Source organism: Emys orbicularis, chromosome 10 (assembly GCF_028017835.1).
Source record: "Emys orbicularis isolate rEmyOrb1 chromosome 10, rEmyOrb1.hap1, whole genome shotgun sequence".
NCBI lineage: Eukaryota > Metazoa > Chordata > Testudines > Emydidae > Emys > Emys orbicularis.
Window position 1 is genome coordinate 66,050,561 of NC_088692.1, and position 24,740 is coordinate 66,075,300.

Here is a 24,740-nt window from a genome sequence, read left to right on the forward strand (position 1 = left end):
ACCTGGAGAAGGTGGAGGCAGTCCTCGATACCTTCAGGCGAGCTGGCCTTACAACAAACCCTGCCAAGTGTGCTGTAGGGTTTACAGAGGCCAAATATCTTGGCTACATTGTGGGAAAAGGTTTGGTAAAACCCCAAGTGAACAAGTTAGAGGCCATCCAAAATTGGCCCTGACCAAGTCGCAAGAAACAAGTCCGGGCGTTCCTAGGTGTGGTGGGGTATTACCAATGATTTATCCCCCACTTTGCCACAAGGGCAAGCCCCCTGACAGACCTAGTGAAAGCCCGTGGACCTGATCTGGTGAGATGGTCTGACGCAGCAGAGGAAGCATTCACAGACCTACGGACTGCCCTCTGCAGTAACCCCGTACTGATAGCCCCTGATTTCACCAAGAAGTTTATCCTGCAGACGGATGCATCGGAAGTAGGGTTGGGGGCCGTTCTATCACAGAGGGTCAGGGAGGAGGAACACCCAATTCTATACCTCAGTCGGAAACTCCTTCCAAGGGAACAAAAATATGCAGTGGTGGAGAGAGAATGCCTCGCTGTAAAATGGGCCATGGAAACATTGCGCTACTACCTGCTCGGGCGCAGATTTGTCCTCGTGACCGACCATGCCCCTCTTCAATGGATGCAGCGGAACAAGGAGAAGAACACAAGGGTGACCAGATGGTTCTTATCCCTCCAACCTTTCCAGTTCCGTGTGCAACACAGAGCAGGGAGCCGTCATGGCAACGCCGATGGCTTGTCACGTGTGCACTGTCTGGTGTCCCAAGCTGCCCAACCCCTTGGTGTTGAGCAGGGGGGAGGGATATGTGACAGACCCAGATCAGTGGGGTACAGGAGTCTGGTAGAGGGCAAATATACTGGTCACTGGATGAGTAGTTTTCTGTTCCCTGAGTGACCAGAGAAGAGGCTGCACTAGAGTAATTAGGAACCTGCTAGAACCAGTTAAGGCAGGCAGGCTAATTAGGACACCTGGAGCCAATTAAGAAGAAGCTGCTAGAATCAATTAAGGCAGGCTAATCAAGGCACCTGGGTTTTAAAAGGAGCTCACTTCAGTTTGTGGTGCGAGTGTGAGGAGCTGGGAGCAAGAGGCGCAAGGAGCTGAGAGGGTGTGCTGCTGGAGGACTGAGGAGCACAAGCGTTATCAGACACCAGGAGGAAGGTCCTGTGGTGAGAATAAGGAAGGTGTTTGGAGGAGGCCATGGGGAAGTAGCCCAGGGAGTTGTAGCTGTCATGTAGCTGTTACAGGAGGCACTATAGACAGCTGCAGTCCACAGGGCCCTGGGCTGGAACCCGGAGTAGAGGGCGGGCCCGGGTTCCCCCCAAACCTCCCAATTGACCTGGACTGTGGGTTCTTCCAGAGGGGAAGGTCTCTGGGCTGTTCCCCAACCCACATGGTGCATCTCTGCGGCAAGAAAATCCGCCAATAAGCGCAGGACCCACCAAGATAGAGGAGGAGCTTTGTCACAAATATGATCAAGGTTTCTTTAAGCTGTGTAAAACAGCACCTTGTAATAGATTATTTTCTACATGAAACTTTAAAACACTTAATTTTTTTTAAGCCATCAGAATGTGTTATTGGCTGAGGATCTGCATGCACTGAGCTGATCTCATGACCAAGATATAGGGTCAGATTCTCCCTGCTGTAAATTAGCACGGTACTACTGAAAGTCTCAAAATGTAATTGTAAATGGGGAGTTGTCTTTGAGCAGATGTGTCCTGTAGGGATAGATTGTTGGCCTTATTATTTAACATTTTTATCAATGACTTGGAAGAAAACATAAAATCATCACTGATAAAATTGGCAGATGACACAAATTATGGGAGTAGTAAATAATGAAGAGGACAAGTCACTGATGTTGCGTGATCTGGATCAATTGGTAAAATGAGCACAAGCAAACATTACATATTTTAATATGGTTAAATGTAAAGAGAAAGGAAGTAGGTTATACTTACAGGATGGGGGACTCTGTCCTGGGAAGCAGTGACTCTGAAAAAGATTTGGGGAATCATGGTGGATAATCAGCTGAACATGAGCTCCTAATGTGATGCTGTGGCCACAGGAGCTAATGTGATCCTGGGATGCAAATACAGGGGAATCTTGAGTAAGAGAAGAAGTTATTTTACCTTTGTATATGCCACTGGGGCGACTGCTGCTGTATGGTATGTTTCCAGTTCTGGTGTTCACAATTCAAGAAGACTGTTGATAAATTGGAGAGGGTTCAGAGAAGAGCCACGAAAATGATTAAAGGATTAGAAAATATGTCTCATCGTGATAGATGCAAAGAGTTCAATCTATTTATCTTAACAAAGAGAAGTTTAAGGGATGACTTAATTACAGTCTATAAGTATCTATATGGGGAACAAATATTTAACAATGGGCTCTTCAGTCTATCAGAAAAAAGTATAACACAATCCAGTGGGTGGAAGTTGAAGCTAGACAAATTCAGAGAGGAAATAAAGTGTAATTTTTTAACAGTGAGGGCAATTAATCATTGTAACAAGTTACCAAGGGTTGTGGTTGATTCTCTATCACTGACAATTTTAACATCTAGATTGGATGTTTTTCTAAAAGATCTGCTCTAGGAATTATTTTGGGAAGATCTATGGCCTGTGTTATATAAGAGGTTAGACTAGGTGGTGCCTTCTGGCCTTGGTATCCATGAATCTGTTAACTCAGTGGAGCTATGCAGACTTACAGCAGCTGAGAATCTGGCCAAGAATCCCTTGAAAACCTTAAGATTTAACCAGCCCAGTATCAATACTCTCCACTACTTTCACTTTGGGAAGTCTACAAATTGTGGTTTAAAAGGCTGGGTTTAGGGCATAATTATATGGTCCCTGTGAATCACAGCTTTCCCTGTTTGGCCAGGAGAATGCTCATGAGGCATCTGTAATTCAGTTAGACGTGCCTACTGGAACCATGTAATTATCATGGTTCACCCATCACAACAGAAACCAGGATGTTAAATGGTGCCAAGTGAAGCTAGAGAGAGTATCCAGAAGAGTTTGCAGGATTTGCTTGTAGCTCCATCTCCAAACTTAAAAAAGTTAGCAATGTTTATTAGTTTTTATTGATTTCTTTCTCCCAGCAAGTAGGTACAAATATTTGTTGGGAGATGAGCAAGGCCAGAAATTGCTGCAGACAAGCCTGAAAATGAAATGTCCCAGAAAACATTTACCTCAGTACAGGATGATATTAAGGGTGGATGCACTCCTTTATTCATGCAGTAGCTTATTACATAATATGGAATGATCAAAGACTGAAAGGGTTAATCATATACTAAACACAGTAATTAGCACCTGTGTGAATAACACTGACTTGTACCAACAGGTGAATGACTTGATATGTAATGAATCAGAGGGGTAGCCGTGTTAGTCTGAATCTGTAAAAAGCAACAGAGGGTCCTGTGGCACCTTTAAGACTAACAGAAGTATTGGGAGCATAAGCTTTCATGGGTAAGAACCTCACTTCTTCAGATGCAAGTAATGGAATTCTCCAGAGGCAGGTATAAATCAGTATGGAGATAACGAGGTTAGTTCAATCAGGGAGGGTGAGGTGCTCTGCTAGCAGTTGAGGTGTGAACACCAAGGGAGGAGAAACTGCTTCTGTAGTTGGATAGCCATTCACAGTCTTTGTTTAATCCTGATCTGATGGTGTCAAATTTGCAAATGAACTGGAGCTCTGCAGTTTCTCTTTGGAGTCTGGTCCTGAAGTTTTTTTGCTGTAAGATGGCTACCTTTACATCTGCTATTGTGTGGCCAGGGAGGTTGAAGTGTTCTCCTACAGGTTTTTGTATATTGCCATTCCTGATATCTGACTTGTGTCCATTTATCCTCTTGCGTAGTGACTGTCCAGTTTGGCCAATGTACATAGCAGAGGGGCATTGCTGGCACATGATGGCATATATAACATTGGTGGTGCCACAGGACCCTCTGTTGCTTGATATGTAATATTTATGTACAGTATCACATAAAATATATTGGAGATTCTTCTGTCTTCGAAGGGCACAGCTGGCTACATAATTTGGGAGAAGGGGTAGAGAACAGGGAAGTTTTAAAATTAATTTTAAACCTTTTAGCCCTCTCTAGTCTGCTCGCTTGGCTCCCATCCCACCTCTACCATACCTGGATGGAGTTATGTGCCTGGCTTGCAATCCCACTTTCTCTCCCCAGCCAGACTGGGACCCCCCCTGTGTGGTTTCAATCTGTCATCCCAGCCATATAGGACAGCGTCAACTGGTTTCCATCCTGTTTTCTCTCTAGGTTCATAGGACCACCTAACACAGTGGCTCTCAACCTTTCAAGAATACGTCTTTTGGGAGTCTGATTTGTCTTGCATACGCCCAAGTTTCACCTCACTTAAAATCTACTTGTACAAAATCAGACAAAAATACAGAAGTGTCACAGCACACTATTACTGAAAAAGTGCTTACTTTCTTATTTTTACCATGTAATTATAAAATAAATCAATTGGAATATAAATATTGGACTTATATTTCAGTATAACGTATATAGAGCAGTATAAACAAGTCATCATCTGTATGAAATTTTAGTTTGTCTTGACTTTGCTAGTGCTTTTTATGTAGTCTGATGTAAAACCAAGCAAATATCTAGATGAGTTGATGTACCCCCTGGAGGTACGCGTATCTCTGGTTGAGAATCACTGACCTACCACACATACTTGATTGCAATACTTTTTATCTATTCAGCCACATGGCTGCCTCTCGTCTGCCTCCCCCAGTAAGATTCAGGCTTCTCCCCAGGGAGTCACTTCTTGTCCTCCAGGATACAGAAGCCTAGTGACTTGTGTTGGAAGTCTTGTTAGCTACCAGAGTGCCACCATGTAATCTATTCTGATGGACCCTATCCAGTCATTCTTTTCATGCCATTGTTATAATGACTCTGGCAAATGCTGTCCTCAGTTGTCCTTTCCTCAACCCCAAGAAGTGGAAGAAATCATGGCTTTTTCATACCAAAAAAAAAGAAAAGGCAAAAGTTATAATTGTAAAAGCAAAGGAAAGTCATAGCACACAATATTTCAATCAAATTCATTTTCAACTGAACAAGTGTGAAATATCAGTAAATGTTTAAAAGCATATCATTGGAGCAAATACAGCAAAACACACAGATATGTATATATGTTGGTGTTTTATTGACCAAACTCTGCCATTTAGAAATTCATATGAGCAACAACGATCCCTTTAAGAAGCCTCGTGTGTACACCATTCTCCCCCTTCTGGACAAATATCCCCTTTCCCCTGCTATAACTTTACTCACAGACCAAATGCAGAAATATGTTTATCTCCAGGCATGTAATGGGTGCTCAAGACACACTGGTCTTTCATTAGTAGTTTTTTGTTTGGTGGATACTTTAGCAAGCCCCTCTCATTTTTGATGCAACTATCCAGTAACTGACATTTGATTGCCGAATGTCACTACCTTAGGCTTGGAGGCTTAAATATCAGCTATCAGACAGTGGCTTTTTGCAGCAGAATGCTTCTTGTGTAAGTGGGAAAATATCATTTAACAGAATTCCTGGAACATTACAGAGTGCAAAGGGACAAAAGTTGGAGCAGCCTCTGCAAGTATCAGAGTAGCTGTGTTAGCATACTACTTATAACGGTAAGTGAGCATATATTCATATTCATATGCTCACTTACCGTTATAGTCTTTAACCATTAGCTGTGAGTGATGCATTACTGTTCAGGTAGATTCAATTTGTTTCTTTATTAGTGTAAGTATATCTTCTCTAGGATGAATCGTACATACTGTTGCTGTCAAGAAACACCCTTTCATGGCTTGGGAAGCTGGCCTGGAAATAACATGTTCTCTACTTCAAGTATTCTCCGTCCAGCAGCAGGATTTAGTGAATGGTCAACAGTATTCCATGCAAGTGCCAATGTCTGCCCACTTGAATCCAATTGTAGGATCAGGTTGATAATGTGTATTCAGAGGGTCTGATTCTATTTTTATTGATTCAATGGGAGCAGGATTGGGAATGGTGCTATAAAAACAGGATATGCATGTCAAATTTATTATAGTATTAATGATGTTTTCCACTGCAAGTATAGGGAATACTGCAAACACCATTGTACAGGGAAATACTGCGATAGTTAATTTAAATTTTGTTATGGCACCCACTGTACATTCACTTCCACTGATTACTTGGTGACAAACTGGAAAACAGTCATAAATTGTAGGCTTGATTCTCACTGCACTAGGCTGCTTTACACAGCTCTAGCAGTATAAATGGTCTTAAAGTGTTTGTAAAAGTAATGTGCTCCCATTTTATGGCGCTCAGCTTTAACTGTACAACACTAGAGTGGTGTAAATTGGCCTAAATAGACATGAGAATCAGGCCCAGTATATTTAGAGAGTTTGGGGGACCTTAAATAAGCCAACCTAAATATAGGACCCAATTTCACACACGCACCATTTTCTGAAGTTCTTCTGATTTTGCAGGCAGATTTGCAGGATCCAGCCTATATATTATTGTACCTTACAAGCCCAAATTTCTGAATATTTTCAGAGCCATCCAAAACTGTAAGAAAAAGGGGTTACTTGGCCCAGTATGGCTGCACTAAGTGGTTTGCATTGCAACAGGAGACTGGCCTTCAATTCAACCAGGCATTTCATTTAATGAAAGGCTGGATGATCTGGGTTACACTGTACCAACTAAAAATCATTCCAGTTAGCTGTAAGTGTGTGTCACAAAAACAGGTTAATAAGATGCTTTGATGGTCAGAGTCTACACCTTATTACCATCAGCGCAAAGCATGCTCCTCCTTTTGTTTTCTATCCAGAGATATCTTTACTGATAGTCAGGGCCGGCTCCAGGCACCAGCCCACCAAGCATGTGCTTGGGGCGGCGCCTGGAGGGGGGCGGCGTGGCGGGGTGCTCCGGCCTGAGAGTGGGGCCGCAACTGGGCTCGCCGCCCTCCCCGCGGCGCTCCGGCCGCCGGGGAGAGCGGAGAGCCCCCAGCCAGGCTCGCCGCCCTCCTCCCGACGCTCTGGCCGCCGGGGGCTCTCCGCCCTCCCCCCGGCGCTCTGGGGGGGGAGAGGGGGGGGCGGCAAAAAAGCCAGAGCCGGCCCTGCTGATAGTTTTGGAGCTATTCAATCAAATATACGCAGCAGAATAAATGAGTAAATGCTGAAATATTCACCAGGGTGCAAAGGTAGCGAGGAGTATGCTCCCCCGATTATAAATGAGGAGCTTTCTAGAACCTGTCTACGTAGCTAGACTGGGATCCTTGGCAAAGGTAATGTCTCCCTTTATTTCCATATTATGGAAGTGTCATCATGAGACATTAATCTGTCCAGTTATCCAACAATACTTGTGGTACTAAGTTTAAGTGGTGGTGTATGACACTTTCATTTTGCTATAAAATTAAGTTGTTGTGCTCTGTGCTTTAATGCTGTGGGGATTGTGAGGTGGTGGTGATTTTTCTAAACTGCCTTTTTTGAGGCATGATATAATGCAAAAATAATGTGAATGAAATAGTCTGTAAAAGTATTTTGATTACTAGGAGGAACTTGGAGTGCCTTGTCAGATGTTAGTAAACATAGCGAACCTGAATACAGAAAGTATAGCACTCAGATTGTAAACACTTCGGGACAGGGACTGTATGTTTGGTTTGTGTTTACACTGTGCCTAGCACAGTATGGCTAGGGCCTCTAGGTGCTTTCCCACAATACATATAAATTAAATGATAAAAATAATAAGAGACCAAACATTTTACTTGATTTGACCGATTTTCTAACTCTTTTCTTTTGCCGAAATTTTCCAATTAAAAAAAAAATTAAAACCAAAATGATTGTCCAAAATTATTCTGTGACATTGTTTATTCTATGGCTTGTTGTTCAACCTTTGAGCTATGCTGATTATTTGTGATTGACGTCATAAGTACAATTGAAGTAAAATATGTGTGGACGTTAATTTATTCAATTAAATTGGCTTAATATTTTCTCATATTTACTTGTATTTGAAATTATTTACTCAGTTCTCTTTCTGAAAAGATTGTTAGGTTTCAGGTCATTCGGAAGGAATTTGTTTTGAGTATTTGATAGCTTGAAATGTGAGCTGTGTTTTGATTGGACATGTAGGGGCTAGTCTACAGTCAGGGCCGGCTCTAACTTTTTTGCCGCCCCAGGCAAAAAAGAAGAGCGCCGCCCCGCCCAAACCCCCGCCCCCCCAAACCCCTGAGCGCCGGGCCGCCCAAACCCCCGAGCGCCGCGCCATGCCGCCGAAGCCCGCCCCCCCCCAGTGCCTCGCCGCCGCCGAAACAACCCCCACGCTGCCCGGCCGAAACAACAAAAAAAAACCCCTCTCGAGTGCCGCCCCGCCGAACAAAAAAACAAAAACACCGCGAGCGCCCCCCACCACCCCAACATTGGCCGCCCCTTCTAAGGTGCTGCCCCAAGCACGTGCTTGGTCGGCTGGTGCCTGGAGCCAGCCCTGTCTACAGTACTGCACTACATCGACACAGCTGCCCCAATGCAGATGCGCTGCTGTAGTGCGTCTGGTGAAGATACATGACACCGACAGGGGAGCGCTCTCCTGTTGGCATAATTATTCCACCTCAACGAGAGGCAGAAGCTATGTCTGCGGGCGAGTGTCTCCTGCTGACATAGTGCAATGGGGACACTGCTTTAAGTCGATGTAACTTGCATCGCTCAGGGGGGTGGCTTTTTCACACCCCTGAGTGACGTAACTTACGTCGACTTAAGTGGTAGTGTAGACAAGCCCTAGGTCACATGGTATTGTTTCTACTCTGAGTGGGTAAGTATATCTTTTTGAATCAGGTTTCCAGCATGAATATGAGCACTTATCATTTCAAAGTCACTTTCCATGAATGTTCTTTAAAATGTGCTGTTTGCACATACATTCCTGCCAGTAAACTCATTTGCTAAAATGCACATGGAATCTGAACATATATTCACATTTTTTTGCATTATTTACCCAGCTACATTGTATGACTGAAGCTGAATCTACTCATATGCACTTTAGTTGAGCACTATAAATATGATAACGCCATGTTTTCCATGTCTGTTCATGCTCCACCCCTTAGGTCTCAAGCAGTTTATAAGAAGTGGGTATTCAGCGCAGGACAGTGTGGCTTGTGGTAAGTTATTGTTGTGTTTTTAGTGTCTGTCTGCAAATTTTGTTTCCATAGCAACTAGCATGCACTGCTAGTATGAGAATCTGGTAATAGTCTGGCGAGAAACCAAAAAAAATCAATAGTTTATTATTCTTTTCTGTGAACTCCTGATGTAATTTTGTTACTCTAATGGAGTTAAAGGCAGAGTCCCTCCAATAACCTTTTATTTATGATTTTTTAATAAATATCTTCTTTCTTCCTTGACTTTGCTCTTAATGATTAAGCAAAACAATTGACAGCAGTCTGAGTACTTTTTCACTGGTTGACTATATACTTTTCCATGTAGATTTGTCCAGTATGCACAGTCTAAATAGCACAGTATCTGAACCTGATCCAAAGCCTGTGGGAGCCTTTTCATTGACTTGAGTGGAGTTTGGATTAGGTCCCCTTCTTATCGGGGGGAAAAAACCCTCTTTCCCCTCATCTACTTATGCTTGACAGTTCCCTACTAAAATCAGTATAGTAACAAATTTCCAACTTAGGCCCTGTTCTGCTGTCATGCACATGTGACATGTAACTATAATGTTTTGCAAGTTAAATGAGAGAAACATATACAGACTGAAGCTGTTTCCTTTCAAACATACAAATGCATCAGGATTATAACATGCAAATCAGCCTCATTTACTCTTGGGGGGCAGGATGGACATCTGAGCAGGGAGCAAGCAAATTCTACAGTTTCTTCTTACTATAAAAGAGTCAATGTTAAAAATTCAGATGCATGGGTTAGAGCTGTCTGCGGCCAGCTGTGATATTAGTGTAGAGCTTAAGACCAAAATAATTATTATATCTTTGATTAGCATTAGTCATAACCATTACATCAAAACTCAGTCATGTTCTAGTTCAGTGTTTCCCAAACTTGGGACGCCGCTTGTGTAAGGAAAGCCCCTGGCGGGCCGGGCCGGTTCGTTTACCTGCCGCGTCCGCAGGTCCGGCCGATCGCGGCTCCCACTGGCCGCGGTTCGCTGCTCCAGGCCAATGGGAGCTGCTGGAAGCGGCACAGGCCAAGGGACGTGCTGGCCACCGCTTCCAGCAGCGAACCGCGGCCAGTGGGAGCCGCGATCGGCCGGACCTGCGGACGCGGCAGGTAAACGAACCGGCCCGGCCCGCCAGGGGCTTTCCCTACACAAGCGGCGTCCCAAGTTTGGGAAACACTGTTCTAGTTTATTACATCTTGTATTAATAAAGGAAGATCTTTTAACACAAACCTCTTGAGGATTCTGTAATTACGTCAATTAAAAGGCAATGCTAACTTTGTGAAAGAATCAGCTCCACTTAAAGGTAGCCAGAGATCTGGAAGGAAACCGCTATATGAACCAATTTGCCATATGTCATTGTTATAGGGCGAGCAGTCATTTAGACCCCTTTCAGTCTCTCTCAAGTGTACCCCCTCATGTGATAGCTCACTCTGTAACAGTGACACCATGCTTGGGCCATGCTATAGTCTTAGGCCAGAACTCCATTTAGTTTTAGTGAGAATTGACTTATGCGTTGAGGTAGGTCCAATTAAGGGAAATAATAATGGATACTAAGATGAAGAAGTCAATTTCCCCCTTTAATATACAGAGGATTTATGGTGCCAATCAGTTCCCATTAACACTAATGAAAATTAGCCATGTAAATCTCCTGTTTATTGATTGTTGGGGGAACAAATCACTATAGTTTTTAAAAGTTCCTTTAAATTACTTTTAATTTTAAGTGTAGAATACAGGCATTGGGTAGAGCTGTGTAACTGATGCTCTCTTTAAATGAAAATCAGAGAACAGACTGTTCAAGGGAAAACAAAAATTATGAATGCACTTAAATATGTATATGGGGAATATGGATACTGGTAACACATGTTGTTATTACAGAGCAGAGGTGTTTGGATACATTTTTGATCCTATGTATGAGTAAATGAAATGACTTCCTATTAAAATAAATGGTAAATGGGTGGAGATGGGTATTTGAAGGCATTAATTTGTATAAATAGATACGTTACATGCTGTGCTAGAAATCTGTTGTTTTTGGCTGTTCATTAGTTAGGCTGAGAATAGGCTGCTTCCTGTTTTTTGGTGCTCATCTGCACAAGAAACCTTTCAGATCACAATTTAGGACAGTCTCACTGCTGGAAGTACCAGGGGATTTTCAAGTGAAGTGCTATTGCCTTAAATGTAATTGAAATAGGTATTATATCTGTTTTTATTTTTTGTTCATTTTGTTTTAATGAGAGTGACATGAGGAAAAGAAAATATTCCTAAAGAGGTGCCGGCTGTGGTCTGTTTCTACTGTTTGGGAGCAGTGCAGATGGGCTGGTAGTGGCCACGCACATATGTACATCATGCAGAACTAAGCCCACGATGTAATAATGTTCATTGAAATGGTGATCTCAAGTCAGTTCAGGTTATGTAATGTAATGTAGTTAGGTGTAGCAGAGCAAGCTAATGTGATCATGAGCACCAGCATGATACGTTAATAAAAAGGTTTATAAGCGGCCTCTTGGGTCCAACTTCTCCACAGTGTTGTCGCCAGCTGCAGGGGTCACCGGCTGCCTAGATGATGCACCTTGGGGAGATTGAGCTCACTGCTATCTAGAGAAGCAGCCCATTATCCAGGTGATACAGTGGTATGAGTGGGACTGAATATTCCCTAAGAGCACACACTGTATGTTAAATCCTTTTGCAAAGGTAGGTGTGAAGGAAATCTCTCAACATTATTGTAGCCAGTAGGTCCCGGAGTCTAGTCACGAGTACATCACGTGTCACCTGGATTAAATCTACAATGTCAGATGGGTTTAGGTCTGTTTAACTTGTACACACTTATGTGACTGAAACAGGCCACGTGGGACTGTGAGGGGAGCAAGCAAACAAGCTGACAGCTGATTACACCCACCCATGGTAATTGGTGCTTTTCAAGAACGGGAAAGCTAAGCACTATAGATAAAATCCAGTAGTATGAAATGCATGGTCTTAAGGGCTAAGAATAAGAATATCTGCTTCATGCTGGGGGCTCATCAGTTGGAATTGACAAAGGAGAAGAGCTTGTCGGTCAGTCACAGGATGACTGTGAGCCGCTAATGGGATGTGTCTGTGAAAAAGGCAAATGCAGTTCAAGGATGTATCAAGTGAGGCATTTCAGTAGAGAAAGAGAAGTATTAACACCATTAATACCATAATAATACCACTAATAAGCCCATATTTGGAATGCTGTGGATAATTTGGGTCACTGATGTTCAAGAAAGATGAATTCAAACTAGAACAGATACAAAGAAGACCTACTAGGGTGATCAGGGGAGCAAGGGCCTATTTTAAGAGAGGAGACTGGAAGAGCTTGGCTTGTTTAGTGTAGCAAAAAGAAGGCCGAGAAAGGATATTATTGTTTTCTGTAACTATATTGGGAGGGGGTAAGTACCAGCGAGGGTGAAGAGCTTTTTAAGCTAAAGGACACAGTTGGCACAAGAACAAATGGATAAAACTGGCCATGAAGAAATTCAGGCTGGAAATTAGAAGACTTCTAACCATCAGAGAGGGGAAGTTCTGGTACAGCGTCCCAGTAGGAGCAGTGGGGGCCAAAAACTTAGTTTTAAGAGAGAGCTGGACAAATGTATGAGTGGGACTGTATGATGGGGTTTCTTATGATAGTAGTGGGCATAGGGCTCACTTCCAGTTTATGTCCGATGTTACAAAAAGCTCATGCTTCAGGGTTTCACCTGACCAATTGCAGGATCAGGAAGGGATTTCCCTCCCGTCACCTTTCCCCAATATATTCTGCTTTTTTAATCTCCTTCCTCTGAAGCTCCAGGGGTGGCCAAGCCTGGAGATGGGACATTGAATGAGGTGGGGCAGGCCTCTGAGGTGGCACCAAGCATTCTCTCTCTAAGAGAGAATGACATAGTTAAGCTGAACCTAAGCCACAGTGTAGACCAGGCCTTAGAGGTTTAGGGTGAAATCCTTGCCCCGGTGAAGTCAGTGGGAGTCTAACCATTGATTTAAATGGAGTCAGGATTTCACCTCTAGTGTCCTGACTGAGGAACTATATAAAACTGGGGAAAAATACTTGTACCTGGGGGAAGATGCCCCACTCAAAGCAACCTGGCTGATCTGGCTCCTCTTACCTCCACTGTTTGCTCTTGACAGCCACTAGTGTCTCTCTTCAGGGTTTTCTGTGGAGTTGAATAATGAGGACAGCAAAGGAAGGAACAGTAACAGTTACGACTCAATAACCTGATCTTTGTGTGCCCTGGCATTTAGAATGATACTTTTAGAAAGGAATGCGGAAAGCTTCCCTTGTGGGGCTATCCTTGTTCTGTGACCTTGTTTTTCTACTGGGAGAGAAACAATTAGACTTTTCAGTGAAAGTTCTCACAGTATTTTAGTATCAGCAAATAGATGATTTTGTTATGAAAACCCAGAGCTATTGTACCAAATGTTGCTCAAAAAGCTTCCCCATTCTTGTAGATTGTATTTGTACCAGAATTTTGTGCTTTAAACTTAAATGGTTTCTCACATTTATCAGTAGTTTTTTTAATATCAGACTTACAAAACCCATACATTTTGAATAGAACCACCAACAACATAGTTGAAGGATTTATTTGCTTTGACAAAAATTCTTAGCCATTATCAGAAGTAGTTTAATGTTCATTCAGTAGAAGCTTGCTTGGGTTATTGAGATTGTCTTGATGTTTTTAATTGCAAAAAGACTCCTTTTGAGGCTTTGAAACAGAATTTTTCATTAAAAAAAAATGAAATTGCACCAGTCCTACTTAACATACTTAAAAAACCATGTGGAGAGGGTGGGGACTCGGAACACTCGTATGTGTTGAGCTAATTAGAAGGAGAAAAACCTGCGTTGGAGATAACCATTCCATATATTTATAAACAGTGCTCTGGGTGTAAGTCCACGTGTCTCTTTCTTTTGTTTCCCATTGTAGGTCTCAGTAATTATAATATATCTCATATGTGGAAAGCACACCTTTCATTGCAAGGCACTTTACACGGTGTATGTATAGCGATCATTTAATCCACAATGGAAATGCAATTCAGCAGCTGTTTACAGCTCCTACCCATACAGATCTCTCTAGTCACCTTGTATTACATTCTGCTGAATTCACCGGAATGGCCAAATTCTACATTTGGTTATACAACTGTGAATCAGAATCACTCCAGAGCTAATTCCAGGTCAATGGAGTTTCTCTGACTTTGGCATAACCAAGAGTAGAATTTGGGGTCAATCTAGACTTACAAGTCCAAACTATTTCAGTTCTTGGGTTATGCATATGACAGAATGCAGAGGAAAGTTAGTTGAGAAAGCAAACATCAGCCCATTCCTTAGTACAAGTATGGCCTCTCAGAATCTTTATGGTTCACTACTCATTTGGCAGACTACTGTTTAAGGACCATAGACCGGGGTGGCCACATCTGGGAATAGAAATTGTACGGTGGGCCATGAATGTTCACAAAATTGGGGTTGGGGTATGGGCTCCGGTGTGGGGCTGGAAATGAGGAGTTCAGGGTGTGGGAGGGGGATCAGGGCCAGGGCAGAGGGTTGGGGTGCGGGAAGGGGTGCAGGCTCTGGCTGGGGGTGTGGGCTCTGGGGTGGGGCTGGGGATGAGGGGTTTGGGGTGCAGGAGGGTGCTCCAGGCTGGGATTGAGAGGTTTGGAGAGCAGGAGGGGGATCAGGGCTGGGGCAGGGGTTTGGGGCGTGGGAAGAGGCTCAGGGGTGCAGGCTCCGGGCGGCATTTACCTCAAGCAGCTCCCGGAAGCAGTGGCATGTCCCTTCTCTGGCTCCTACACAAAGGCGCAGCCAGGTGGCTCTGCATGCTGCCCCATCTGCAGGCACTGCCCCTGCAGCTCCCATTGGAGTGCTGGAGGAGGCCATTGGAGCACGTGGGAGCCGGAGGGGGGCCATACTGCGGCTTCTGGGAGCCGCGTGGAGCGGCCCCCGACCCTGCTACCTGGCTGGAGCACCGGAGTGGGGTCATGCCGCAGCTTCCAGGAGCAGCGTGGAGCGGCCCCTGACCCTGCTCCCCGGCTGGAGCACCAGAGCTGGAGCACCCACTCCCCAGCGGGAGCTCGAGGGCTGGCTTAAAACGGCTGATGGGCCGTAGTTTGCCCACCCCTGCCTTAGACAGTTACTCCATAAACAGACAAGAAAGTCCCACTGGAATCAGCTGAATTTGCACAGAAATTTGATTGTGCAAGGAGTGCTTAAATAGTCGTATGTTGAGTTGCCTTGATATGACTCTTACTTTAAATATGTCATATCAAATAACACATGTAATAACTAAAGCCTGAAAGCAGTAGAAATATTTTCACACACACACATTGTGCACTGAATCCTTTAAACCAACACTACCGATAATTCCATTTGACAAATACTGTCAGCAAATACAGATCCAGAGTGGTCTGCCAGAACTTCAACCATCTTAAATGCTTGAAAGCATAGCAGCTGCTACAAGACTAACACTAAATGGTCCTCAATTTTACATCTCTTTCAAATGAAAGCAACTTCTGACAGCATATTGCCTCCAAACACCGTGCCAGTCACTGGTATAGTACTAACTCAGGGGGAATAATACCCCTTGGATTAACAGTGCATTCAGTCATTGACCACAACAATAACAATTCTTTCCTTTAGTGCATTTTCAAATAACTTATTTACTAGATGATAGACGTCTTTACAGCTAAACCTCCTTGGGCTGTCAGTATAGTTTTATCAACTTGCAAATAACTTACTTGAAAACTACTAAAAAGATGAAACTGTTGTGCCTTGAGTTACATAATATACCTCTACCATGGATGTGGAAAAATAAAATTAAAATGTATGGGGAATGCATGCTCTCTGATAAATCCCTGCCCTCAATTTCTTACCATCCTACAAAAATCAAGATACCAGTTTCCTTCTATGGGAAGATAGTAATCATCTTTGTACACACTATCCGTCCATCCATCAACAATTACAAGATACAATTTGGCATTTGTTCATCATTCTTAAACCTATTTAAAAATGTTTTATTTCCAATTCACTGTACCAGCAAATATACTTAATAGACTTGAGCTGTCTTGTGAGAGCAAAGGCGATAGTTAATTCAAATGGAAACTAATGGGAGTTCACCAGGGTATCATTAGTACTAATATTTGTTTGTAATACTGTTGTGAATCGCTACTCTGAACATTCAGCTGGGGGGAACTTATTTTTCTATCTTCTCAGTTATGAAAAGGCTGCAGCGCTACTTCAGGGGCTAGCGCTAAAAGTGCCTGAAGCACAATATTTAACCCTGGCAGGTGTTCCTTACATTTAGGGGAAAGCCAGAGAGGGAGGGGCAAGGTGAATGACTTTCAATTACAACATGGTCCATGCGCTAATCTCGCCATGAATAGTCACTTCAGTTGAAAATTCAGCACTCTCCTTTGAGAGCTAAAAATTGAGCTAAGGAGAGACTAGATGAGAGCTGGATATCTTCCCACTTAAATGCTATGCCCATTACAGTCTAAAAAAGATGACCTCCGTAAATTTGCTGCAATGGCATGACAGGAAATCACAGCACTTGTTCAAATTCTGTCTGAGTCAAGGGTATGACTGAGCCTGAGAGAAAGAATGTTAAGGAATTTTTCTTTAACTGTGTATCTTGATTTATGTATCATCTTTCCTAGTCAGTTAGCTCTCTATAGCAGTGAGCCAAGAGACAAAGGTAGATGCCACATGGTTCCACAGTAATTCTATTTGGAATTAATTTTCTCCTGCCTGTATGAAGAGGCCTGGGGGAGGAAACTATTAATTAGCTGCATGATGAACTGTGTTATTAATATCAGTAAACTGGAGTTATTTACTGATCTGCAGCTTAGCATCTACTCCCAAACTGAAATTAAATAGCTAGGCCCAGAGTCTGTCCTTTGCTACCTGTGCAGCTGCACTGAAATCACAGGGGCTCCATGAAGGTAACTGAGGACAGCATGTTATTATAGACTCATAGAAACGTAGGACTGGAATGGACCTTGAAAGGTCATCTAGTCCAGTCCCCTGCACTCAAGGCAGGAGTAGTATTATCTAGATCATCCCTGACAGGTGTTTGTCTACCCTGGTCTTACGAATCGCCAATGACTGAGATTCTACAACCTCCCTAGGCTTAACTACCCTGACAAGAAGCTTTTCTTAATGCCCAACCTAAACCGCTCTTGCTACAATTTAAGCCCATTGCTTCTTGTCCAATCCTCAGAGGTTAATGAGAACATTTTTTTCTCCATCCTCCTTGTAACAACCTTTTATGTACTTGAAAATTGTTATCATGTCCCCTCTCAGTCTTCTCTTCTCCAGACTAAACAAACCCAATTTTTTCTATCTTCCCTCGTAGGTCATATTTTCTAGACCTGTAACCATTTTTGTTGCTCTTCTCTGGACTTTCTTCAATTTGTTCACATATTTCCTGAAATGTGGCATCCAGAACTGGGCACAATACCCCAGTTAAGGCCTAATCAGCGCAGAGTTGAGTGGAAGAATTACTTCTCATGTCTTGTTTACAACACTCCTGCTAATACATCCCAGAATGATGTTCGTTTTTTTTTGCAACAGTGTTACACTGTTGACTCATATTTAGCTTGTGATCCACTATGACTCCCAGATCCCTTTTTGCAGTACTCCTTCATAGGCCCTCATTTTGTATGTGTGCAACTGATTGTTCCTTCCTACATGGAGTACTTTGCATTTGTCCTCATTGGATTTCATCCTATTTACTTCAGAGCATTTCTCCAGTTTCTCCAGGTCATTTTGAATGTTAATCCTAACCTCCAAAGCACGTGCAACCCCTCCCAGCTTGGAATCATCCACAAACTTTATAAGTGTACTCTCTATGCCATTATCTAAACCATTGATGAAGATATTGAACAGGACTGGACCCAGAACTGATCCCTGCGGGGCCCCATTTGATATGCCCTTCCATCTTGACTGTGAACCACTGATAACTACTCTTTGGGAATGGTTTTCCAACCAGTTATGCACCCACCTTACAATAGCTCCATCTAGGTTGTATTTCCCTCGTTGGCAGGTCATGCGAGACAGTATCAAAAGCCTTACTAAAGTCAAAATATACCACATCTGCCACTTCCCCCATATCCACAAGTCTTGTTACTCTGTCAAAGAAAGTTATTAGGTTGGTTTGACAGGATTTGTTTTTGACAAATCTATGCTGACTGTTACTTATCACCTCATTATCTTCTAGGTGTCTTCAAATTGATTGCTTAATTATTTGTTCCATTATCTTTCCATGTACTGAAGTTAAACTGACAGGTCTGTAAATCCCCAAGTGGTCCTTATTCTCCTTTTTATAGATTGGCACTATATTTGCACTTTTCCAGTCCTCTGGAATCTCCCCTCCCCTTCCATGACATTATAAAATGTTTGAATAGCACTGTGTATTTACTCAGTACTTTACAAACACATTCCCTGCCCCATAAGCTTACAATCTAATGGTCCATCCTGTAAACTCTTACCCATGAGGGTAGTCTCATTCACCTCAATGGAACTACTTGTGTGAGTAAAGGTTTGTGAGTTTGTCCTAAATAAAACCAAACAAAAAATTCCCAGGGCACACAGACATAGGATAACAGTTTAAAAGCGTGAGGGTGTGAGCATTATTGGAAAACAGTAGGCATGATGAATTACCATAACAACGTGGCTCCAAAATTTCAAATCAAATTAAAATACAAATCAGTGCTCTCAGGCTTTAGCAAGCTTACAATTTCATGATTTTTCCCCGTTTGGAAGTGCAAAGATGTGGTATTGAATAAACATTCCAGTTTAAGTGCATGAGAATACCAAAATTTAATATTAGATAATAAATTAAACAGCGTTCAGTTTTGAGACTGAAATAATTAGCGACAAACAACTCTGTGGACCAAATTCTGCTCTCAGTCTTTGTCTTCAAAGATGTGCAGGTGTATCTGAGAGCCACGACTGTCCATCTCTCCAGATTCCTGGTTAGACAGGTGTATAGTATTTTGTGTTTTCTATCATTTCCCAGATGCTCAGCAACTCAGGCACTTGTAGTAATTCTAACACTATACCCATTGGAGTACGTATAAGTTCACTGAATGCAGTAGATATTTACGTGTGTATGTGTGTGTGTGGGAGAGTATGGCTAGAATATATAATGGTAATGATCATTAACCAGCAATTTTCCAACTCTTTAATCTCCAATGCACTGTCAAATTTATAATTCAATTCAGTTATTCAGTGCATCAGTTCTGGTTCAGAAAATTATGACCTTTACGAGCATTCCCTCTTCAGTTGCTTTACTAAAAGCCATGGATATGAGGATACAGCATTCATGCATTAGGAGGAATTGTGATGTGTATTTTTCAGAGAAGTTGTTCTTTGATTTTATTTCCATCAATCTTGTGCCTGAACTGTTGCCTCAATATATACAAATACCTTTCTTCTCTAGCTGATCCACCACTGAACAGGATGCTACACCACAACTGACAAAGAGTTTTATGATAGGCACAGATAACTTACTCTTGGCTTGTGTATCAGAATGGATACTGGGGAGGAGGGCGGGGGGAAAGAGGGAAGAGACTATTTTCTGCAGTCTTCATAAAGGATTTATTGATTCTGCTGAGCCTCCAGAAGACTTCTCTGTAACTAAGATTCAACAAAACAGCTCTTAAAGTGTGCTTTTATTGTCTCATTTCCAAGTGATATTTTTTGAAGGGACTTTTAATGCCATTGTATAAGCCATATAGGAGATTCCAATCTCATAGGTGTAATTTCTGAATTACACACACACAAGACAACAAAATCAGACAACGTATGGATATTAATGTCTAGCAGAATTAGAAATAAGTTTTCAGGTAATTTCAGAGTTAAATGCTGACAACTGCATCTTTTGCTGCTGGCCCCATCCCAAGCATTTATTTTTTATGGAAATTCCATCATCCTAGAAGACTATACTACCAGTTAAGCTGGTAAGATCCATATGGTTCATTTGACAGATCTCTCGGTCAAGGGGCATGAAAGTCATGGGTTCATAGTCCCACAGAAAAGCCTAGCAGTGTAGTACAAGTGCTGCACTGTTAAAGGTGGTGTCATTTCAATGTGACATACTGCGATCTTTTCTGGTGTTTATCCAGGTGGAAGATGGCGCCCAAGGCACTTTTGAAAAAGTAGAGGTTAACCGTGGTGTTTTTGGCTATTTCAGAGTCCATAATGGATGCTGGGTTTGGCTACACAGCTGGTTTTATCAGTATTTAACCCATTGAATTATTACTACCTGTTTTGGCACATGTTAAATATAAAACGGACTAATTAAAACCAACTTCTACTACGTTACGTTTTGGGGCTCTCTTTGTTTTCTGTTGGTGAGCTTTATCACTTTAGAAATATTACTTTATTATGACCTCTCTTGTCCCACTCAGGTAAAGTGTTCATATGTTTGTGACCTCTGGACTAGACTATTACAATAACTTGTTCTGTGGTCTCTCCCTGGTGTTACAATACAAAATGCAGAAGCTATAGACATATATGGCAACAGCCATAGCTCATATTCATGCCAAACCACACTTGTCCAAAATTTTTCTTCAATCTTGAAGGCTTTATGCTTGTGTCCTATAAAATGCAATACAAAATATAAAACCATTCTGTTTAACCCTTGAAGCATTTCTGTAACTCAGTCCAACATGTTTAAATATGCCATTAGCTCCTTAAGTGCTGTCACATTGCAGACTACTGTCAATGTGGAGCTCCTGGCTACTACAGATACATATCATATGGGTTGAGAAATTTCCATAAAATGGTTATTCCTTGCAGCTTAGAAATTCTTTCCCTTCTTAACTTGGTGGTGGTGGTAGTAGTAGTGGGGTCTCCTGCAATTTTTAAATTAAATTATATTCAATCAATGCATATTTTTCATATCTTAAAAACCAATATAAAATGAATAGGGTTTAAATTGTTTTGAATCAGTTCCGCAAGCGATGAGAAATTAAATCAAAGAAACAGTTAACAGAAACCCATTCATCAATGTTTTTTCACAAGAGTCAGAAAAATGACCTAATATATAAATGCAAATTAGTTTTTTAAATAATGAAATGTTTACTTTTCGGAAGCCAAATATATCAGTCTTTTAGCTTAGTCAGTATCGATAATTTATGCACAGAAAATGTTTGACTTCAAGCTGTATACACTGAGGAATAGCATTTTATTTGCATTTTGATCAATAGCTAAATATCATTTTTATAACAGAGCTCTGTAATGTAAGGATAACACATTTTCCACCTCATCCTGTTATAAGACAAACTTTGATACAGTAAGTAAATATTTCTTTGTTAAAAAAGAGGAAACATGAAGGTACATCATCATAAACTCTTCACACTTGTAGTTTACAAAGTTTGGGATTTTAGTTACTACACTGTCAGATGATTTTTGGTGTGCAAAAGTAACAAATTCCTTCTTGCTAGCAGCAGTGATATATTTTCATGGCAACTTCAATACTTATCCCTTTATAAGTAGTTCTGCATTAAAAACATTTACCTTATTTGGTGACTTATTAATACATTATACAGCAAAATGCACAACATTTTACAACATAATATACAACAATCAGAAAAAATACAACAAACATGCTTTAGGTAAACAAACAGGAAACCCATTTTTCCTGTAGAATCCAGCCTTTCCTGTTTAACTTCAGGCGCCACAGTGGAATGCACTAAAAAATATCAGTAGATTAAATGTGTACGATCCTCTGCCTTTTATCTAGAGATAATGCTCAGTATTAGAGGAACTGTGTCACTCTCTGATGGTCTCCTTTTCTATTTGAGATTGAGTCTATTAATGTTCTATCATGTTAAATCTTGTTGATTGCCAATAGTTTTGTAAGTACTACTGCAAGGCAGTTTGACTTTCACCTTAACTGTATTAATCACTTAAGTGTCAGCCAGTGTTCACACACTGAGGTATACCTTTTAAAAGAACAGCTATTTAAATACATAGAGCAATATGACTTATCATGTACTTCCAAAGGGCCACACGAATGTTACTTCAATGGATGTACAATATGAGCCCAATTCAAGCCTGGTGTATCTTTGATTAAATTAATAGAGCTACCACAGGGATCAATTTGCCCCCAAACGTTTCAGTGTACAGAGAATATCAGAGGGTAGCATCTGAAGAAGTGAGGTTTTTTACCCACGAAAGCTTATGCCCAAATCTTTAAGGTGCCACCAGACTCCTTGTTGTTTTAGTGTACAGAGAGTACATTTAAAACATCAGTGGGTGAGATTAGTTTTAATGGGAATAGGGCATCCAAACCCCATGGGCAGCTTTGCAAATCTCAGCCAGGGTCTGCAACCTACATTTAGTAGGTTTTAATACTCGAATCCTCAGAAATGTCTGAAGTCTGAAGTAGACTTCAATAACCTATCTAATTAAATACTCTGTTTGACATTCAATGGCTATTTTATGCTATGAAATACTTTAGCTAAAAGGGTTTCTGGGCTGATGGCAAAAAATGGGATTTTCTAACCAGTGAAAACATCTTTCGTAAATAAATATTCTGCAAAGTATAGACACAAACAGGGTAACAGTTGATAGATGGTCAGCTCTCAACTTTCCCCACTCTCTGAGATCTTAGTTAAGTACAGCCAACTTTCTTGAGAGACTACACATTTTCTCTAAATGTTGAGCTCTACTTCATGCCTGAAAGAGTGTTTTCACCAAGAAGATTTAAAAATATTGAAACAATCCATGAAAATCTCTTGAAAGGAAATTCTGGAAAGATTTACCTACATGAGGTCACATAGACCTCATCAACAAACTGGAATCAAGTCCACCAATGTTCTTATGTTCTTTCCCCCCCAATCAATAAAAATACCAAACCAATAACTGAATAACAGATAGTTGAAACCAAAGCCAATGAAAAATGTGTGTGCGCATGTGCCAGAACATTACATTATATATAGTATGAGTGCATTAAGAAAGTAAGTGCCTGATTTATTATAATTTTGCATGTATTGTTCACATATGAAACCTTATTTTTACAAAAGATGCAAATGTTTAAGGAATGTTAGACACACTAGAATCCATACTTTGATATATTGTAATGCAACACTGCACCCCACTCAATTGGCTTCACAGTGCAGTTTATGCCTACAGGCACATAAATAATGTCAATTGCAAAACTAGAAGCAGTTTCTTTCATACTTTATTTTACAATTTCTCACTAAATATTTACAGGACATGGATTTTGCTTCAGTGCAATACATAGTAATGTTGCATAAGTACAAACTGTTGAACTTTTCTAAAACAAAAGAAATAAAGCACTTAACTGATATTACAGCTAAGTATGTAAAGCAACATTTATAACTTTCAGAGTGAAAATGCTAACAGCATCATTACTTTTCATAAATGATTTCTAGAAACAAACCACAAACCAGCCTTACATCTTTCGAACTATTAACTCTTATACAGTACTGTATCATTTTAAAAATATGAAATTCTTGTAAAGCATGTATACTCTACTGTATGGCAGTCTTTTTCTACAGATATCAACTTACCTTTTTATACAAATATGATGTTGCCTTGGCAGTTTTGATGAACAAAGTTATCTCAAGATATCTAACATCAGTAACAAACTCTGATAAGCGAAGCTTCTTGAGAACTTGCGTTAACAGTATTTCTTCACAGTGATATTTATGAAAGGTTGGAAAAAGGTTAGCATAAAATATTTCCACCCTTTTTCAGTTTGTATGCAAAAATCATTACTTTATATCAGTAATTATAAAATTACAAACACTTTCTAGAAGTAACTGCATCTGTAGTTATGATAGAAAAGTTATTGGTAAGATACCTAAAATGAGGTTAGCATAAAATGATTATGAAATTAGATAAAATTCTTTATAATGATAAGGGAAGTAACTCAATTCAGACATGTAGAAGCAACTCACAGTAATTTAACAGAGACAACTAATTAATCAACTCAAAAGAATAATCTTTCATTAATAAATATTTAATGTGAAGGAGTTGCAATGAGATGAACTCAACTTTTTAAAATATACCATTAATAATTGACTCTTAATCTTGGTTTTGGCACTTCATTGTAACAATTACTTTTCCAAAGACCAAAATAAGTATAAAAGGTGTACAGCGCCTCAACATACCTTGCAAATATAGTACTTAAGTACTGGCAAACACTGAAACAGAGTTAATTAAACATTCCCACTGATTTGCACATGCATGCACTATTCAGACAACAACATTGTATCTATGTTCTTGACGGTGTCACCCTTGCATTATTTGTGATTCAGACAGTTTCTTCAACAGATCTTGTTTCTGATTTAAGTCTCACAAATTCTTTAGCAACTTCATCATTGGTCCTCTGAGAAAGTATTCTAAGAATTGTCAACCCAGTGTCATCCATAAAGATATTTTTCAGCAGAGGATACCAGGATGCGCAGCTACCTTTCTCTGCAGTATTCTGTAGCTGGATAACTGTCATTCCTACAATGCGATCTTCCCTGGCAAAGCAGTAATCTTTCACAGAGAGGTGAAGCTCATAGGCTCTCAGCCCTTCTTCATTACTCAGAATGCTGTGTGGTTTAAAAGAATGGATTTTG

At 41.0% G+C, this 24,740-nt stretch overlaps 1 protein-coding gene across 1 annotated transcript in view; it reads right to left on the reverse strand.

Annotated features, from left to right (window-relative positions):
* Positions 1 to 24,427: 24,427 nt before the first annotated feature.
* The window catches only part of UNC13C (unc-13 homolog C), a 402,367-nt gene continuing 402,054 nt past the window's right edge, over positions 24,428 to 24,740 (reverse strand). Inside the window, exon 33 of the mRNA XM_065411637.1 lies at positions 24,428 to 24,713. Within this exon, the coding sequence (XP_065267709.1) occupies positions 24,428 to 24,713 (286 nt within the window). The remainder of the gene's footprint in view (positions 24,714 to 24,740) is intronic.